The sequence below is a fragment of the Hemicordylus capensis genome, chromosome 5 (assembly GCF_027244095.1).
Source record: "Hemicordylus capensis ecotype Gifberg chromosome 5, rHemCap1.1.pri, whole genome shotgun sequence".
Lineage (NCBI taxonomy): Eukaryota > Metazoa > Chordata > Lepidosauria > Squamata > Cordylidae > Hemicordylus > Hemicordylus capensis.
Window position 1 is genome coordinate 212295583 of NC_069661.1, and position 18061 is coordinate 212313643.

Below are 18061 nucleotides of genomic sequence, written 5' to 3' on the forward strand. Positions count from 1 at the left end.
TATTTATTTATAAACATATTTTTATACCACCCAAAACTTACGTCTCTGGGCAGTTTACAACAAAATAAAAACAGAAAAAGTAAAACATTAGTTAAAACAAAAAACAAAAAGTTTAGAACATTACAAAAATTTAACATTTTTAAAATAATATTCTAAAACAGCATTAAAACAATATTAATAAAAGACTGGGTGAACATTTGCGTCTTTAAAGACTTTTTAAAAGCTGTCAGAGATGGGGAGGCTCTTATTTCAGTAGGGAGCTCATTCCAAAGCCTCGGGGCAGTAATGGAGAAGGCCTGTCCCTGAGGAGCCACCAGATGAGCTGGTGGCAACTGCAGAAGGACCTCACCTGGTGATCTCAATGGGTGATGGGGTTCATGACAAAGAAGACGTTCTCTTAAATACCCAGGGCCCAAGCCGTTTAGGGCCTTATAGGTTATAACCAACACCCTGTATTTTGCCTGGAAGCATATTGGCAGCCAGTGTAGCTCCTTCAATATGGGAGTAATATGGTATCTCTGATATGACCCAGAGACCAATCTAGCCGTCACATTCTGATCTTGGCTGCTGCATTCTGGACCAACTGTAGTTTCCGGCCTACATACAAGGGCAGCCCCACATAGAGCACATTGCAGTAATCTAGTCTGGAGGTTACCAGCAGATGTACCACTGTTTTGAGGTCGTTCATCTCAAGAAGCTAATGCAGCTGGCGTATCAGCTGAAGCTGATAGAAGGCACTTCTGGCCACTGCCTCAACCTGGGACACCAGGAAGAGGCTTGGATCCAGAAGCACCCCTAGACTGCGTACCTGTTCCTTCTGGAGAAGTGTGACCCCATCCAGAACAGGCAGATCAAAATTGTCCCTTGGGTTTTGACCCCACACAATGAGTACCTCCGTCTTATCTGGATTCAGTCTCAGTTTGTTATCCCTCATCCAGCACATCACCAACTCCAGGCAGGCATTTAGGGAGGTTATGCCCTTTCCTGATGATGTTGACATGGAGAAATAGATTGGGTGTCATCAGCATAGTGATAGCACCCTGCACCAAATCTCCTGATGATCTCTCCCAGCGGTTTCATGTAGATGTTAAACAACATCAGAGACAATATGGAGCCCTGAGGCACACCATACAAAAGTTCAGATTTTGTAGAAGAGCAGTCTCCAAGGGACACCATCTGGAACCTGCCCGAGAAGTAGGAGTGGAACCACTGCAAAGCAATGCCTCCCAATCCCAACCCCTTCAGACACTCCAGAATGTTACTATGTTCTGGAAATGAAATGGAAATGGAAATGTTCTGTATTGAAAGCCACCGAGAGGTCCGAAAGGACCAACAGAGTCACATTTCCTCTGTCAATTGCCAGTCTGAAATGGGTCGAGATCATCAGTTTTCTCCAAGACTGTCTGTCTGGAGCTGGGAAGCCACCACCCTCTCAGTTAACTTGCCCAGCCACGGAAAGTTGGAGACGGGCCTGTAGTTGCTCAGCTCTGAGGGATCCAAGGTAGGCTTCTTCAGAAGCGGTCTAATAATTGCCTCCTTAAGACAAGGAGGCATCCTGCCTTCCCTCAGAGAAGTTTTAAGAATTCCTTTTCTAATCCTTCATTGAATATGTCATCGTTCGTAGCAAAACACATCAAGTAAAGCCTTACAATGTTGGTATAAACTATTCTACTGCTTACTGAAGATATGCTTAGAGGACTTAAGTATGTAATATTATTTGCACACCCACACCTTCCTTTAGTAACCTGCTTTAAAGCTTTCTACTTAACTGAGTTTTCTGCCAGTTGATTTGATTAGTGCTTTTTGAAGAAGAACGTGTTTTGTTTTATTTATTATTTATTTTATTTTTTACATTTTATATCCCGCTCTTCCTCCAAGGAGCCCAGAGCGTTGTACTACATACTTAGGTTTCTCCTCATAACAACCCTGTGAAGTAGGTTAGGCTGAGAGAGAAGTGACTGGCCCAGAGTCACCCAGCAAGTATCATGGCTGAATGGGGATTTGAACTCGGGTCTCCCCGGTCCTAGTCCAGCACTTTAACCACTACACCACGCTGGATTTCTTTTTAATGTCTTTATTTTTAATCTCGTAGGGAATATTTGGCCTTGAATGTGTATGTGGCCTTGTGTTACTACAAGCTGGATTACTATGATGTGTCACAAGAGGTGCTAGCTGTTTATCTTCAGCAAGTTCCTGATAGCACTATTGCTCTCAACTTAAAGGCTTGTAATCATTTCCGACTCTACAATGGGAAGGCTGCTGAGGTACTTGTTTGGAATGTGTGTTTCTCATTGATGTATGCTTCAGATTGGTAGTTATATTTCAGTGAGGAGTGCCAACTACATGCAGTTCTTAACTCTATGAGTTTTCCATTTGTCTGGCTGTATTTTTGATGTTTACAGTTATCTTGGTATATTTAACTTGTCACTGATATTAGTGGTGTGCACGGAACCGCCGCGTTCCAGTTCACAGCTGGGGGGGGCTCTTTAAGGGCGAGGGAGGGTGCACTTACCTGTCCCGCCACTTTACCCCCACTGGTGCTCTGTTTTTGAAAAGCATTTGGAGGGGGCAGCGTACCTCCCTGCCACCCCTTCCCCCATTCCTCGGCAAAAGGTTTCAGAATGTGCGATTGTGTGTGCGGTGCGCACGGGCGCGTGTGCATACGTCGTGTGCATGCACGTCTGACGTATGCACGCATGCGACGCACACGCACGCCATGCATACGCGTAATCGCACATTCTGAAGCCTTTTGCCAAGGAATGGGGGAAGGAGCGGCAGAGAGGTACACTGCCTCCCCAAATGCTTCTCAGAAAAGTGCTGGCAGGGGGAAAGCGGTGGGAGGGGTAAGTGCACCCACCCCCTGCCCCAACGAACCAGTTCATGCACATCACTAACTGATATGAGTTAGTCATCTAGTGGTTAGGATGCACTATAAGATAATGTGTGTGTGTGTGTGTGTTAAAGCAATATAATCATAACTTCCTCTTGATTATCACAGCTGACAGTTTCACTCCTATCTGCTTTTTTGTGTCTCTTTTAAAACTATAAGGCAGAGCTGAAGAGTCTGATGGACAGTGCCTCAACATCATTTGAGTTTGCTAAGGAGCTAATTAAGCATAACTTGGTAAGTGACAATTGTGAAAGTCAGTAGCTTGCATAATATGGCTTATGGAGCTTAGTAACAGTGACTTCTCTGCTTAAATGACCAGGCTTCTCTGCTTAAATGACTCCTCTCTTATTTCAGCCATTGTTTCCTGATGTACCTTTGCTCATTACCACCACTTCTTTAAAACTACCACCTTTTGACCACAGAAGGTGTCTTGCTCGTTTATCACAAGTCTCTCTCTTGCTGACCTGTATGCCAGGAATTCCCTCCAAGTTTCCCCCCGCCCTCCTTTAATTCTCTCCTGCAAACACATCTTTTCTGTGAGGCCTTTGGCGTAATCTCTTGATCCTCACTTCCAGCTATAAACAAACTTTATGTATGTGTAACTTCATTCAGCTATCCTGGTCTCTCCCTTTGGGCTGTTTCCCCGGCATTGTTTGTTTTAGAATGTTTGCTTTTGAAGTTCTGTTAAATGTTGTGTCATACAATAGTATAGGTAACAAAATAGTTGCTTGTCCCCTTTCATCCTGCAACTAGTATTTAGAGGCATTTTGCCTCAAAGGCTGGAGGGGGTGGCCTATAGCCATCAAACTGGTAGCCACTGACAAACTTTTCCTCCATGAATTTGTCTACATCCCTTTTAAAGCCATCTAAGGTAATGGCCATTACCACATCCCATGGCAGAGAATTCCATAATGCACTGTGTGAAAAAGTACTTCCTTTTTGTTTCTCCTAAATTTCCTGGACTTCAGTTTCATGGGATGACCCCTGGTTCTAGTGTTGTGAGAAAGTGAGGAAAATTTCTCTCTGTCCACTCTCTCTAAAGCTAAAGTGTGCTGTCAAGTCGGTTTTGACTCCTGGCGACCACAGAGCCCCTGTGGTTGTCTTTGGTAGAATACAGGAGGGATTTACTGTTGCCTCCTCCCACACAGTATGAGATTATGCCTTTCAGCATCTTCCTATATTGCTGCTGCCTGAAATAGGTTTTTCCCATAGTCTGGGAAACATACCAGCAGGGATTTGAACCGGCAACCTCTGGCTTGCTAGTCAAGTCATTTCCACACTGTGCCATTAGGTGATTTTCCTACTCTCTTTACTCCATGCATAATTTTATAAATCTCTGTCATGTCTCCCTGTAGTTGTGAGACCATGACCTTATATTTATAGATCACTGCTCTGCCCCCCCAAAAAGTATCTATGGTGGTATACAACTATATTAACTAAATAATTCATCATTAGCTTTTTGTCCTTGTAGCTCTTAATCTAATAAACAATATTTTCAATATGTGTGCAAGACTGAAGCATCCTTCCTTCTATGTTAATATGGTGAGGCCTTTCCATTGCAGGTTGTATTCCGTGGAGGAGAAGGTTCTTTACAAGTACTGCCTCCACTAGTTGATGTCATTCCTGAAGCTAGACTGAATTTAGTCATCTACTATCTCCGACAAGGTTTGCAAGTCTTCTGGCTTCTTTCATCTCCTGTAACTCTCTAGGCTTCCATTCTGGGAACTATTTGATTCCATGTAAGGTCTTTTTGTTTTGTGGAGGTGGGTGGTAGTGTTTTGTTCTTGTTTATGTGCTATGGAAAATAACAAATGATTTACATTCCTAGCTTGTAAAGAAAAAAACAGCTGTAAATGGCTGAGGGGGAAGATGAGAAGATATTTTGATACTAGTGGAAGATCTAATTTTAACCAAGGCTACTTTGCAACAGGACAGTAGGATGACACCTGGGTTCCCCGTGCATGCCATACAGAATGTTTTTGTAAACTGAAAGGTGGTGGGGTAGTTATATAGTGACATGTCTAGAAATAATGTTGCAGTTTTTAAACAAATCCATAAATTACTGTTATTTACTTATATATATCAAAGAATAGGCTTAGGTGGCTGTAGTGAACGGCCCCTCCCTCCTCTAAAGAGTGAACCAGAAGTGAACCCTGTCTTGACTGACAGGCAGTGACCTCTAGAGATCCGCCACTCAGAACATGGTGGTCGAGACCTTGAGGGCATTGCGAAAGGAAGAGAAAGGGTTCTTTGTTCTCAGTTGGATCTAGGCAGGGCAAACAACAGGTTGGCTGGCCAGGTAATGGCTGCAACCAGGAGGACTGCAATCCTGGGAAGCTATGACTGCAGGGGCCTGAAGTCTCTACCATGGATTTGGTGAGTTCAGGAAAGAAGCCAGGGCTTTGGCTTCAGGGAAAGGTTTAGTCTAGGGATCTGTTTGTAAGTTAGCTCACATTAGACTTCTTATTTTACTTTGATGTGCGTTGCAAATCCTTATAAGTGTTTTATCTGTAACATAACAAGCTAAGGAACATTAGCCTGAGCCCAACTCTGCATCCAGGACGCTGCAAAAGTCTCTGTAACCTTAGAGGTGCTTTTAAAGGTTCATATATCCCTGTTGCTTGTAACTGGGGTGCTTTTTGAAGTATTCTTGCAATTACTGAGTGTTTCTTTTCCCTGTAACTAAAAGCTGAGAAAGCCTCAGATGGAAGCAGTCTGTGGTATTTTGAATAAAGTTTCTTTTATTTTTTATTTTATTTTATTTTATTTTATGTTCTTTGCAATTTTGATAAGCCTCTGAATGGATTTTTAACTTGGGAAAGGAGGACTGAAAAGGGGTTTGCTCTGGTGCAACGCATGTCTCAAGTTTGATTGCTCAGCAACTCTGTCAGGTTTTCTCATCACATGTAGTCTGCACGTGAGAGGGTTTTTTGTACTTTTCAATTGGTAAAGAGAAGGAGAGTTCCCTGGAATTTCGCCCACATCGGGGGGGATTAAACTCTGTTAAAAAGTGGGCGTTGTGGCAGCACTTGAGCTACTAAAGGAACAGTTTAAGTTTAGAAGAACAGCCTTTGTGGGTGAAAGCAAGAGAGAATGATTCAGCATTTTTCTTCCCCTCACATGGGCTTGCTTTGAGACAAAGGCTATGTTAAATCTACTACAGTGGCTTTTGGCAGAAGGACAGAGAATAGAATAGAATTTTATTGACTAGTCAAACAACCATATCAAACAGCAAAAGGAAACAGTGTTTCAGATGATTTTGTCAGCCTTGCAGAATCTGTTGGTTATAAATATATCACCTCCACATGACCAGGCAATGCATTTAAAAGTAGTAGATGTTAGAACCTTGGCCTTTGCATCTTTGTACTACCATGTCATATTACAAAAGATACAGCATTATCATAACTGTTTTAAATGAATGATTTGGTACAATACAATCTCCTAGTGTCTGGATAACACTACTTTTTATTTAAGAAGTCACAGCCACATTTCCTTACCTGCTCAAAACAAACAAGCAAAAACCATCTTCCTGTCAAAACCTTCAGATCCTCTTCCTGTTCCATTTTCAAAAGATGGATGAATGTGGGTAATGTGAAGGGTTTGTTATCTTGTATTGCTCAGAAGGCACCTGCTGAACTATGTGGGGTTGGGTGGGCGCGGGGCTAGCTGAGCTTAGGAACTAGGAAAATAATTGACTGGTAAAGGAACTGTTACACATCCATGTTATAAAGATGAACTAAATGCACAAACAGGAAGGTACAGATTTCCTCAAATTTCTAGTTCATTTTCACCCTTTCCCTCTAAATGCTTTTGTGGGAAGGGGAGTGATGATGTTGAATATATTTCTCCAGGATTTATGTACTGTAATGTGTTGTGTTTCAGATGATGTGCAGGAAGCTTACAACCTGATTAAAGACCTGGAACCGACAACCCCACAGGTAAAGAAAAGCTTATAGCATGGTTCTATGAAGGAAGCAGTTATCATTTGGGGGTAAGATCTATGATAGATGCAGGACAGGATTCAAGCTGTTGTGCATCCAAGACAATCAGTTCACTTTATAGTTTCAAAATATCTTTCACTGAATCTTTTTGAGCAGGAGAATGGAAGCCCCTCCTAAACTAAGATATTTGAGTCATGTAGTTGGGTTTATTCAGTTGAGGGGGGAAAGCACATAGAATTCTTCTTTTGCCTTTTGCCCTTTTAAATGCTATATCCTTTAATTGGGTAGATCAAGCCTAAGTTAGCACACTAAGCATCATTGAAATAAGGCAATCATGATTAAGCTCCATTAATTTAAATGGGACTTAGTCATGATTAACTTAATCTGGATCCTGCCTGTTGTGTTTTGTTTGCAGTTTGGGAACAAACAAGAGAATGAGCCTCTTCTATGAACAGTGAGAAGGGCTAGAGCAGGGATCCTCAGTGTTGGGCTCCCAGATGTTATTGGACTTCAACTCCCATAATCCCCAACCAAAGGCCACTGGGGCTTGGGATTATGGGAGTTGAAGTCCACTAACATCTGGGGGCCCAACGTTGAGGATCCCTGGGCTAGAGGGTGGGCTGTGGGGAAGGCTGGTTAAACATACCTTCATTGCAGATGAGCAGTTCTTTTTCCTTGGGTGGGTGGATCGCCCACCCAGACGAGCACCGGCTCCTGCTCGTAGCTCTGAGGGTTGGGGTGCATGGATGTGCCGCCCCACGAGCTCTGACAGTGCACCGATGCATTATTGGGATCTGTCCTCAAGAGGCCACAATCTTTAAGAAATAAAATAAGGAACCTGCATTGCTTCAGGAAATCTTAGTACACTCAAAGAAGTCTGAAAGGCCAGATGACACAGCTGGATCAAACAGGCTGAGGAAGGAACCTCATGTTCTTGCCATGTAATTTGAATAGAATGATTTGTAGGTTGCCATAAATTTTTTGCTTCGTTTAACAATTCATCTTTGAATCTAATTTTTTTTTCCCCAGGAATATATCCTCAAAGGAGTAGTGAATGCAGTCCTTGGGCAGGAAATGGGTTCAGTGAGTAGAGCTCTTCTGTAGTAGTGACTAGCTGACCCTGTACAGAGCATCTGTGCGTCAGTACACTCTCCCCCAACCTCCTGCCCCAGTCTCTTCTGCCCTCCCGCACCACTGCTGCGCCTCCTACTATCCCGCCGCCGTGCCGCCTCTTCAGCCTGCCGGCAGCCTCCTATCACCTTCCTCCCAGCCATTTTTGGGCGGCTACTGCCGCCCCTCCTCAGCCCGCCACCTGGCTCCCTCCCTCCCAGCCATTTTTGGGTGGCCGCCGCAGCTCCTCCTCAGCTCCCTCCCTCCCCGCCATTTTTGGGTGGCCGCCACGGCTCCTCAGCCCGCCGGTTTGGGGGCCAGCGGTTCCCCCTTCCCCACGCACCTTCTCGGCTGCCTGGCCACCGCCACCGTGATGAAAAATTCATGGAGGACAGGTCTATCAGTGGCTACTAGGCTGGTGGCCGTGGGCTACCTCCAGCCTCAGAGGCACGATGCCTCTCAATACCAGTTGCAGGGCATGAAACAGCAGGAGAGAGGCATCTGGTGGGCCACTGTGTGAAACAGGATGCTGGACTAGATAGGCCTTGGGCCTGATCCAGCAGGGCTCCAGCACTGAAAGAAGAAATTGTCAGGAAACTTAGGACCAACAAATGGAAGTACTTTTTCACTCAACGCATAATCAATTTTTGGAATTCTCTGCCACAAGATGTGGTGACAGCCAGCAACCTGGATGACTTTAAGAGGGTTTTAGATTACTTCATGGAGGAGAGGTCTATCAATGGCTACTAGTCTGAGGCCACCTCCAGCCTCAAAGGCATGATGCCTCTGAATACTAGTTGCAGGGGACCAACAGCCAGAGAGATGGCATGCCCTCACCTCTTGCCTGTGGACTCTCCAGAGGCCACTGTGTGAAACTGGATGCTGGACTAGATAGACCTTGGGCCTGATACAGCAGGGCTGTTCTCACGTTCTTAACTTGGGTTATCTAATAATTTTCCTTAATTATTGAGCATATTCATTTTCAATTGTCCATTCAATGCAAAACTAGAGATTCCACATACACCTATGTAACATTCAGAAGGTTTGTTTTGAACCAGAAAAGCCACTTCTGAAGGATCAATTAAAATGCCAGGGGAGGGAATGATTTGGAATGGGGAAACTGCAGGCAATGAGAGTTCCTCATATCCGCGAGGGTTCTGTTCCCACGGATTACTGTGGATAATGAATCATTGCCAGAAGCTCTTCTCACTGATCGTGAGAAGAGTTTCAGACAATCATGCCTGCAGCCTTGGGCAGCTGGATTGGCCACCCACATGACTACCGGCTCTGTCATGGAGCCGGTGGGGGCTGTGGGGATCGGGGGCCACATGGCCCCAAGAAATCCCAGAATGCCCTGCGTAAGCACGTGGGGCATTCGCGGGGGCCACCCCTGAGACTGGGAGGCTGACTGCACCTCCCGGTCAGGGGTCTACTCGTGTGTTGCTGCGCACCGTGGTGGCATGTGAGCAGAAAATGAGGTTAACGGAGCACTCACTCCGTTAACCTCATTTAAGGAGAGGGGGAATTAGGCGAGCTAGCTGCCTTGGAACCACTGGGCTCGCCCGCAAGCCCGGTGGTTCCCACGATCAGTAGAAAGCAGGCAATGCTCCCTTAGCCCGCTTTCTACTGATTGTGGAAATAGCTGATCATGAGATCGTTTCTACTGATCGTGAGAAAGGTTCTTGCCTGCAATGTTGGAGAAGCTGCTGCCAGTCTGTGTAGACGATACTGAGCTAGATATACCTATGGTCTGACTCGGTATATGGCAGCTTCCTATGTTCCTATGACCATGGATAGTGAGGTAAACCTGTAATCTCTTTCTCCCCTGCTGCTTCTCTGATCCCAATCCTTCCTTTTGGATGTGCTTTTAGAGTTCGGAATTGGCCGCCAGTATAATGTTAACACACTTTTGCATGTAAAAACAGGTTGCATACCTGTAACTGATGATCTGGAAGAGATCCGTTGTATTCATAAATATGGGTTCTGCGCCTGCGCAGTGACCTCACGGACCGACTAGCTAGCTCCTCGCTCCGCCCTCAACTGCCATGCACGAGGTCGTGCTTCCCCTATCTCCGGCAGTTGGGGCGTGTCTCTTTCAGTTTCTGGTGGACCGTCAGTTGTCTCTTTTTGACGTTCCTGCTTGAATTTGTCCTGCTCGAACATTGTGGGGAGGCACGGGCGGGTGTTATGAATACAACGGATCTCTTCCAGATCATCAGTTACAGGTATGCAACCTGTTTATCTGGATAGTGATCCGTTGCATTCATAAATATGGGTGATTAGCCAGCTGTAACCCTGGTGGTGGGTAACATTTATGGCAGGACCCTTTTCAGCACGCCTCGCCCGAATTCTCCTTCCTTCAGTTGCCTAAGGTCTAAGGCATAGTGACGTATGAATGGTTGGCTTGATGTCCAGGTCGCCGTCTTACAGATGTCCTTTATCGGCACTCCAGCCAAATCAGCTGCGGAAGATGCATAGGCCCGCGTCGCATGGGCAGTAATCGACTTCGGCGGAATCTTCCCTTGAGCAGTGTAAGCGACTCTAATCGCTTGTACTATCCACTGAGCCAATCTTTGGCGTGAGACTGACTTTCCAGTAGAAGGTCCCTTAAATAGAACGAATAATTTCTTAGTGCAGCGTAAGCCTCTTGTTGCATCCAGGTAGTACAAGAGTGCTCTACGCACATCCAGAGTATGTAAGTCCCTTTCCAAACTAGACTCTGGTTCTTGGAAAAATGTCGGCAGAATTATATCAGTATTAATGTGGAAATCTGTCGTCACTTTGGGTCGAAATCTTGGATCCAATCGAAGAGTAACTTTATGTGGATAAATTTGCAAGAATGGGCGATCCATCCGTAGCGCAGCCAACTCACTCACTCTCCGCGCTGTGGTGATTGCGATCAAGAAAGCGGTCTTAAGGGTTTTCAGACGCAGTGATGCTGTGGCAATTGGCTCAAAGGGCTTCTGAGTCATTGCTTGCAAAACCAAAGTCAAATCCCACTGTTGTTGTGGCCGGCGAATTGGTGGATACAAATTATTCAGACCTTTGAGGAATTTTTTACATTCCGGGTGGGAAAATACCGTAGTCTTGCCCCAACCCTTATGCTCTGATGAAATTGCCGACAGGTGAACTTTCAACGAAGTGTTCGCCAAACCCGTCATCTTGAGAGTCGTCATATACAACAATATCTGAGTCACTGTTGCCCGTCTTGGGAAAAACCCATGATCCTTCGCATATTGCTTAAATCGCCGCCACTTACGATTGTAATTGAGGCGCGTTGATCTCTTCCTATTATTTAGAAGTATTCTCTTTAGTAACCTATACGCCATGCTGTCAATTTCAGGAACTCCACTTGCGGGTGTCGCACTGCCCCGGCATCCTGAGTCAGGAGATCCGGCACATTGGGAAACCTGTGGTAAACCCCCTTTGACAAACGTAGCACCGCTGAGAACCACTGTTGTCTGGGCCACCATGGCGTTATCAAGATGCCCCTTGTGGCGTCCCTCAGCATTTGTGCAATCACCTTTGATATTAGCGGTTGTGGTGGAAACAGGTAGAACAGACTCCTGGTCCATCTGTGTTGAAACGCGTCGCCCTGTGACTTCTCGCCTACTCCTGCACGAGTGCAAAACGTCGGGCATTTCGCGTTTCCCGTTGTCGCAAACAGATCTATAGCTGGCCATCCCCACTTGTCGAAGATGGCTCTGAGATAGTTCATATTCAACTCCCATTCGTGGCTCTGATTGAACAGTATTGCCCTGCTGAGAACATCCGCCTGTACATTGTCCACTCCCCTGATGTGTATTGCCACCAAACACATGTTTCGAGCTATGCACCAGTTCCAGATGTCCTGACTCAGCATGCAGAGCGATCGCGAGACTGTACCTCCTTGCTTGTTTAGGTACGTCATCGCCGTAGTATTGTCCAGATGAATCTGCACAACCTTCCCCTGTATCATTGGCTGAAATGCTTTTAATGCTAAGAACACAGCTAGGAGCTCCAGATAATTTATATGCTGTTGGCTCTGCTGTTTCGACCATAGTCCCTGCACCTGGTGATCTCGGCAGTGCGCTCCCCATCCCTGCAAAGAGGCGTCTGTTGTCACACTGCATGTGGGAATGAGAGGCTGAAATGTCACCCCCGCCAGAAGATTGTCTGGGATCGTCCACCAATGCAAGGACCCAAGCACTGCTTTGGTTAGCACAAGCCACTTGTGCTGACTGTCTCTGTTTGGGCGAAAGTTGCTCAAATACCATCTCTGTAACGTTCGCATATGTAGTCGAGTGTTGCGAACCGTCGTATTGCACGAGGCCATGAGCTCCAAGAGTCTCTGAACTGATACTGCCCTTTGTTCTGGCTGCTTCTGGAACAGCTGAATAAGTTCCCTTATCTGTTGGTATCTGGACTCCGGCAGGTAAGCCCTTTTCTCCTGGATGTCCAAAACCGCACCTATATAATCGACCCGTCTGCGGGGCTCCAATTTGGATTTCTTTAAGTTCACCTTGATTCCCAAGTCCCTTAAAAGATCTAGTACATATTGGACTTGCAAACCTAACTCTTCTTTGTTGTCGCTGACCATCAGCCAATCGTCCAAATACGGGTAGATAACAACTCCCGTCGTTCTCAAATAGGCTACTACAGCCGCCATTACCTTGGTGAACACTCTCGGCGCCGTGGATAGGCCGAATGGCAAAACCACATATTGGTACGCTGTACTTCCTATGGTGAATCGCAGGTACTTGTGATGCTCTGCGCGAATGCCTATATGAAAATAGGCGTCCTTCAAGTCCAGGGTGATGGCCCACTCCTCCCGAACCAGAAGGTGTAAGATGCTCTGCAGTGTTACCATCCTGAACTTCCTTGTGTCTACATAGAAGTTCAGCTCTCTCAAGTCCATAATGGCTCTGACACCCCCATCCTTCTTGGGGATCTGAAAGTAACGGGAGTAAAACCCCCGCATCCTGTCCACCCACCTCACTGGCACAATTGCTTGCTTCTCCAACAACACCTGCGCCTCGTCTCTCAGCACCTGGGTTGGCCTGGTATACACTATTCCCTGAAAGGGTGGCAAAGTTTTGAACTCTATCGCGTAACCAGAGGTTATAATCTTCAAAACCCTGGTCTGATGTTATGCGGTGCCATGCTTGAGCGTAGCTGGCCAGCTTGATGGAAACGCTGACCTGCACAAGGCCGATGTTGTGAGCCCTGGGTTCCCTTTCTTGCGGTGTTAATTGCGTCTGTGGTGTTGCTAGTTTTAGAGGTGGATGGACAGTCCCATCAAAGAGACTGCTTTTGCTGATCCTTGCCCTGTTTCTGCCCTCTCTGGCGTTGGGCATATGGCTTATTCCGTTGGTAGGGCTTATAATGCCTCCTGTAATCTCTTTTCTCCTGTCTGTATGAGGTGCGGCCCTGCTGTCGTCCAAATGTACGATTCCTAGACGACTGCCCACCTACAGCTGCCATGAACGTTTTTGCAGTAAACTTTGACTGCTTCCAAGACTGCATTGTCGCATCTGTAGCCTCCGCAAAGAGCCCTTTGCCATCGAAAGGGAGATATTCAACTTTTTCACGCATGTCTTGTTGCAAGCTTGTTGAGCGCAGCCACGCATGACGCCTAAGAGTTATGGCAGTGGTCATTGCACGAGATTCTGTCTCCGCAGCATGCTTGAAAGTACTTAGCAGATGCCTTGTCACAACAGTGGACTTTTCATACGTACTCTTAAAGTTCTCCTGGAACTCTTCTGCCGACATTGTCGCAGAATCCTGGAACAGTGTGTCCCAAATATGGTGGCCATAACGCGCCAAACATGCCGAATAATTAGCAATTTTTATTGCCAAACTAGACGTCGCATAGATTTTACGTCCAAGGACATCAAGTTTCCTGCCCTCCTTATCATTTGGTGTTGAATGACGCTGACCTCCTTTTGAAGAGGCACATTCTATCACTAGTGAGTTCGGCACCGGGTGCTTCATGAGGTAGCCACTATCGTCATCCTCAATCCTATACAGTCCTTCCAGCTTGCGGGAGGTAGCCGTAGACGTTTGCAAAATCTCCCATGCAGTTTTTGCCGCTTTTGTTATGGCTGGGAGCATCGGCAAAGACACAGGGTGTGTTACTTTAGCCCGGGCCATCATATTGTATACCGGGTCCTTTAAGTCCAACTCAGGTTGTTTTAATTCAAGACCCAGGGCCTCCGCCATCTCTCGTATTTGGATATGGTATGCCTTCAATTCTTCATTGGGCGATACCGACGTGTGCGGAGGCACATCAGATGGGAGCTCTGGTTCAAACGGTTCCTCCGGAATCGAGGGGTCGTCTTCAGACTCTGCTTCCTCTGAGGAATCAGCATCTCCTGAATCTGGTACTGCAAGTGGTGTGGCTGGTACCCTTGGTTGTTGCTCTACTCTGGGCGTAATTGTCGGCACAGCCCTGGGTGGATGGCCAGCTGCAGGCCCTTCAGTCCGGGATACCAAATTTCCCGACTGCTGTAACGCCTTCCAGATCTTATATTCGGCATAGTCTGCTGGGTATACCACCGGAGGAGAGTGAGTGAAGCCACACGGGTGACCTGATTGTGAGGCGGTCGGATGGGTGAAACATGTCACCGGAGGAGGGCGCACAAATAACGCGGATGGTGCAGTCAACGTCGCTCTGTCCATCATTGCTGGTCCCTGAGTCTGCATTGGACTTGTAGCGGCCGAAACCCGTTGTACTGGTCTTAGTAGAGCAGACAAATGTAGAGGTTGACGCTGTGGCGAAATTGTTGGAGTTCTTGGCACCGGATGTACGCTCGGTGTGTTCAGTACCGACTGCACCCTGGCGCCCTGGTCAGTAGACACACCAGAGAAGCCATGAAAAGTTGATGCTGATGGGGTGGTATCAGCCGAGTCCAAGAGAGCAAGCAAGTCAGATCTTGCCCTCGCACCCTCTGCGATCCCCCTCTCCGCAGCATCCTCTCCAAAATCAAGAAAGTCTTCCGTCCTGAAACCTTGCCTTGGGGTCATGGAAGGCGAGACCAGCGGAGTATGGGCTGGGGTGAGTTCCATCGCTCCATGGCGCTGTAAATGAGGTCTCAAACCGTGTGGTTCCAACGGTATCTGAACTGGCATATGCATCGGCATCGTGTTCGAAGTCGATATTGACCTCGACACCGAGCAGGGCTTCGCCATCGATACACTTTGCTCTGTCGATACCGACATCGATGCCGTGTCATCCAGCGTTTAATCTGGGTAAAGTCTCGGTACTGAATCAACCCTCGACATCGATCCCGACATCGACCCATCAGGGTATGGTCTCGATACCGAGGTAGCTTCCAACGCCGTGCCCAACACTAGTAAACTCTGTGCCCCCGATACAGAGCACTGAGTTGTCTTCGATCTCGGTAACGTCGGGCTTCCTCCCGATACCGAAACCCACGGCGTCAATGCAGTCGACTCCGTGGAATCCCAGCCTTCACAATCAGACTGGAGAGGCAATGGCGAAGGCGTTCGAACATGGACCCTGGTCTTCTTCGTTCTTTTTCGAGGGGGCGATTCCTGTTCCTCCTCCGTCGACGATTTGTGTTTATGTCGCTTATGCCGGTGACTTTTCTTCCCTACGTCCTCCGGCTGTTTGAACTCCTTTGTTCCAGTGGCTTTCGACTGCTGGCCGGCAGGGTCCACTGTAGGAGTACTCGCACTCGACATCGTGTTCGGTATCGCAGCCGGCCTCGCGGTAACGGTCGATACCGAGGTCGAGGGTCTTGGTGTTGGGGGGCGTAGCGCGTCATCATAAAGTGCAGCCCGCAATCTTAACGCTCGGTTTTTCAAAGTTTGTTTTGAAAACGACAAGCAAATCTTACAGCTTTTCGGGTTATGCTGCTCCCCAAGGCACAGTAAGCAGGAGTCATGGGTGTCCGTTGAGGGCAGCTTTGCCTTGCACTCCGAGCAGCGCTTAAAAGTTGTTTTGGGCTTGTCTCGGGTCGCCATGGTCTCAGTCATTCCCGTAACGGGAGAATCTTGTTTTCGCTTTTCTTTCAAGGTTAATCCGTACTCAGTCCAATATACAGTCCAATGTCAAAGTCCGTCGATCTGTCCAAGTTTTTTTTTTTTGAATAAGTAACTAACTAGCCGAGGAGCTTACAGTCCGAGGTGTTGACGCAACAGCGGTCAAACAGAAACTGAAAGAGACACGCCCCAACTGCCGGAGATAGGGGAAGCACGACCTCGTGCATGGCAGTTGAGGGCGGAGCGAGGAGCTAGCTACTCGGTCCGTGAGGTCACTGCGCAGGCGCAGAACCCATATTTATGAATGCAACGGATCACTATCCCGATCCTCTGGTTTGGCCTCAGTATCTGCAATTCACTTGTCTCTCACAAATCACACTTATTCAGCTCTTTACAACAGATATGCCTATTTCACTTCTTTCCTAGAGAGACCATCTGAAAATTGCTCAGCAGTTCTTCCAGTTGGTGGGAGGATCAGCCAGTGAATGCGGTATATTTAAAACCTTTGTTTTATCTCTTCTTCAGATGCCACTTAAAGCTGCCAGTGAATGCAACTGTTTGCTTTGTGTTAACACAGTCCTGGTTCTCAAAACATTGGCCAACATGATGTGCTGCTGTTCTGTTGCTGGAACACTCCATCCCAGGGCTGCTGCAGACTTTATAATCAGCCCTGATACTGTTCAGAATGAGTTGTTTCATGAGCAGCGCTACCGCAGTGATACATACAACATCATACATAATTGACTGCTGCTGCCTGGGCTATACAACTGCTATACAACTGCTGCAGACTGGGCTATAGGGCTTAAAAAACAACAATGTTGAGAAAATTGTACTAGACATTACAGAGAGGTAAGAGGAAGAACTAGACATGCAGCTATTATTTTCAGTGAGAGCTGCATGTATATTGTCTAGTTCTGGCTTCAATTTGTATATCTCAGTCTGTGTAAGTTCTAGCCTATGTGGCATGACTCTTCATTAAGCTCTTTAAGAAGCTGCAATCAACTATTTCATGGAATGTCTTCCTTATGATACATGGGGAGACCTTACTAATTACTACTTGCTTGGAGGAGAGCTGGTCTTGTGGTAGCAAGCATGACATGTCCCCTTAGTTAAGTAGGGTATACCCTGGTTGCATATGAATGGGAGACTACATGTGAGCGCTGTAAGATATTCCCCTTAGGGGATGGATCCACTCTGGGAAGAGCATCTAGGTTCCAAGTTCCCTCCCTGGCATCTCCAAGATAGGGCTGAGAGAGATTCCTGCCTGCAACCTTGGAGAAGCCGCTGCCGGTCTGTGAAGACAATACTGAGCTAGATGGACCAATGGTCTGACTCAGTATATGGCAGCTTCCTATGAACTTTCTCCTCCACCCCTGGGTTCAGCAATACATAAGAATGGAATGTTTCCTTGTGTATTGGAAGTATCCCAGGGCTTCCTTTGGATGCCAGGTTTTGCCATTGTCCAAAAACAAATGGTTCTTGTAGTGATCCAGATTGTTCAGCTGGAAATCCTCTGTATTTATTATACCCTTTATCCAAAGCATTTAGAATGAATTGTACACATTGTGCAAAATAGTTCACAATTTTGATTTGTTTGGCACAGAGAATTTACTTCCCTGGGTATTGTCACTTCATAGTATGATGCTGTTGTCACTTGTTTGAAATTATAAGAGTGCTGTAACTACAGGGTGTAATGAGCTGTAATTGACACCCCCCAAATTTGCCTCAGGATGCAAATTGTTTTTAAAAGACCATATAACCTGCCCCCCCTCCACCGAGACTTTGAGGCTGGCTACGAGCCTGAGATTTGCAGTCACAGATGGGCAAGTCACTTGCCCATTTGATGCCCTGTTTCTGATATACGCAAAGCCAGATTATCAAGATCTTGCTGCAGGTAAGATGTTTTACTTTTAGATTTCATTTTCTGTGTACCATCCTTAATTTTTTATGTGATTTTCTTCTGTATTACACTTGCTTTCCCCAAAGGTAATATCCACAGGCTGGGCCGCATCCAGACTAGTCTTGCCCCCACACAAGAACATTTTGCTTGCATAAATATTTTCACCAATCACCCTCCTTTTTGCTGCCCTGATGCCCATCTCCAAATATATCTTTGAAGGCTGTTTGACCCTCA

At 46.6% G+C, this 18061-nt stretch overlaps 1 protein-coding gene across 6 annotated transcripts in view; it reads left to right on the plus strand.

Annotated features, from left to right (window-relative positions):
- IFT56 (intraflagellar transport 56) overlaps positions 1 to 18061 on the plus strand; it is a 60618-nt gene that overhangs the window by 16040 nt on the left and 26517 nt on the right. For 5 of the 6 annotated variants that reach the window (XM_053256177.1, XM_053256175.1, XM_053256178.1 and 2 more), the window contains 6 exons: positions 2093 to 2264; positions 3050 to 3124; positions 4453 to 4555; positions 6773 to 6828; positions 7861 to 7914; positions 16354 to 16417. In XM_053256177.1, the coding sequence (XP_053112152.1) occupies positions 2093 to 2264; positions 3050 to 3124; positions 4453 to 4555; positions 6773 to 6828; positions 7861 to 7914; positions 16354 to 16417 (524 nt within the window). Of the gene's footprint in view, positions 1 to 2092; positions 2265 to 3049; positions 3125 to 4452; positions 4556 to 6772; positions 6829 to 7860; positions 7915 to 16353; positions 16418 to 16452; positions 16480 to 18061 lie in introns of all 6 variants that reach the window. The other variant, XM_053256176.1, reaches the window with a different exon arrangement.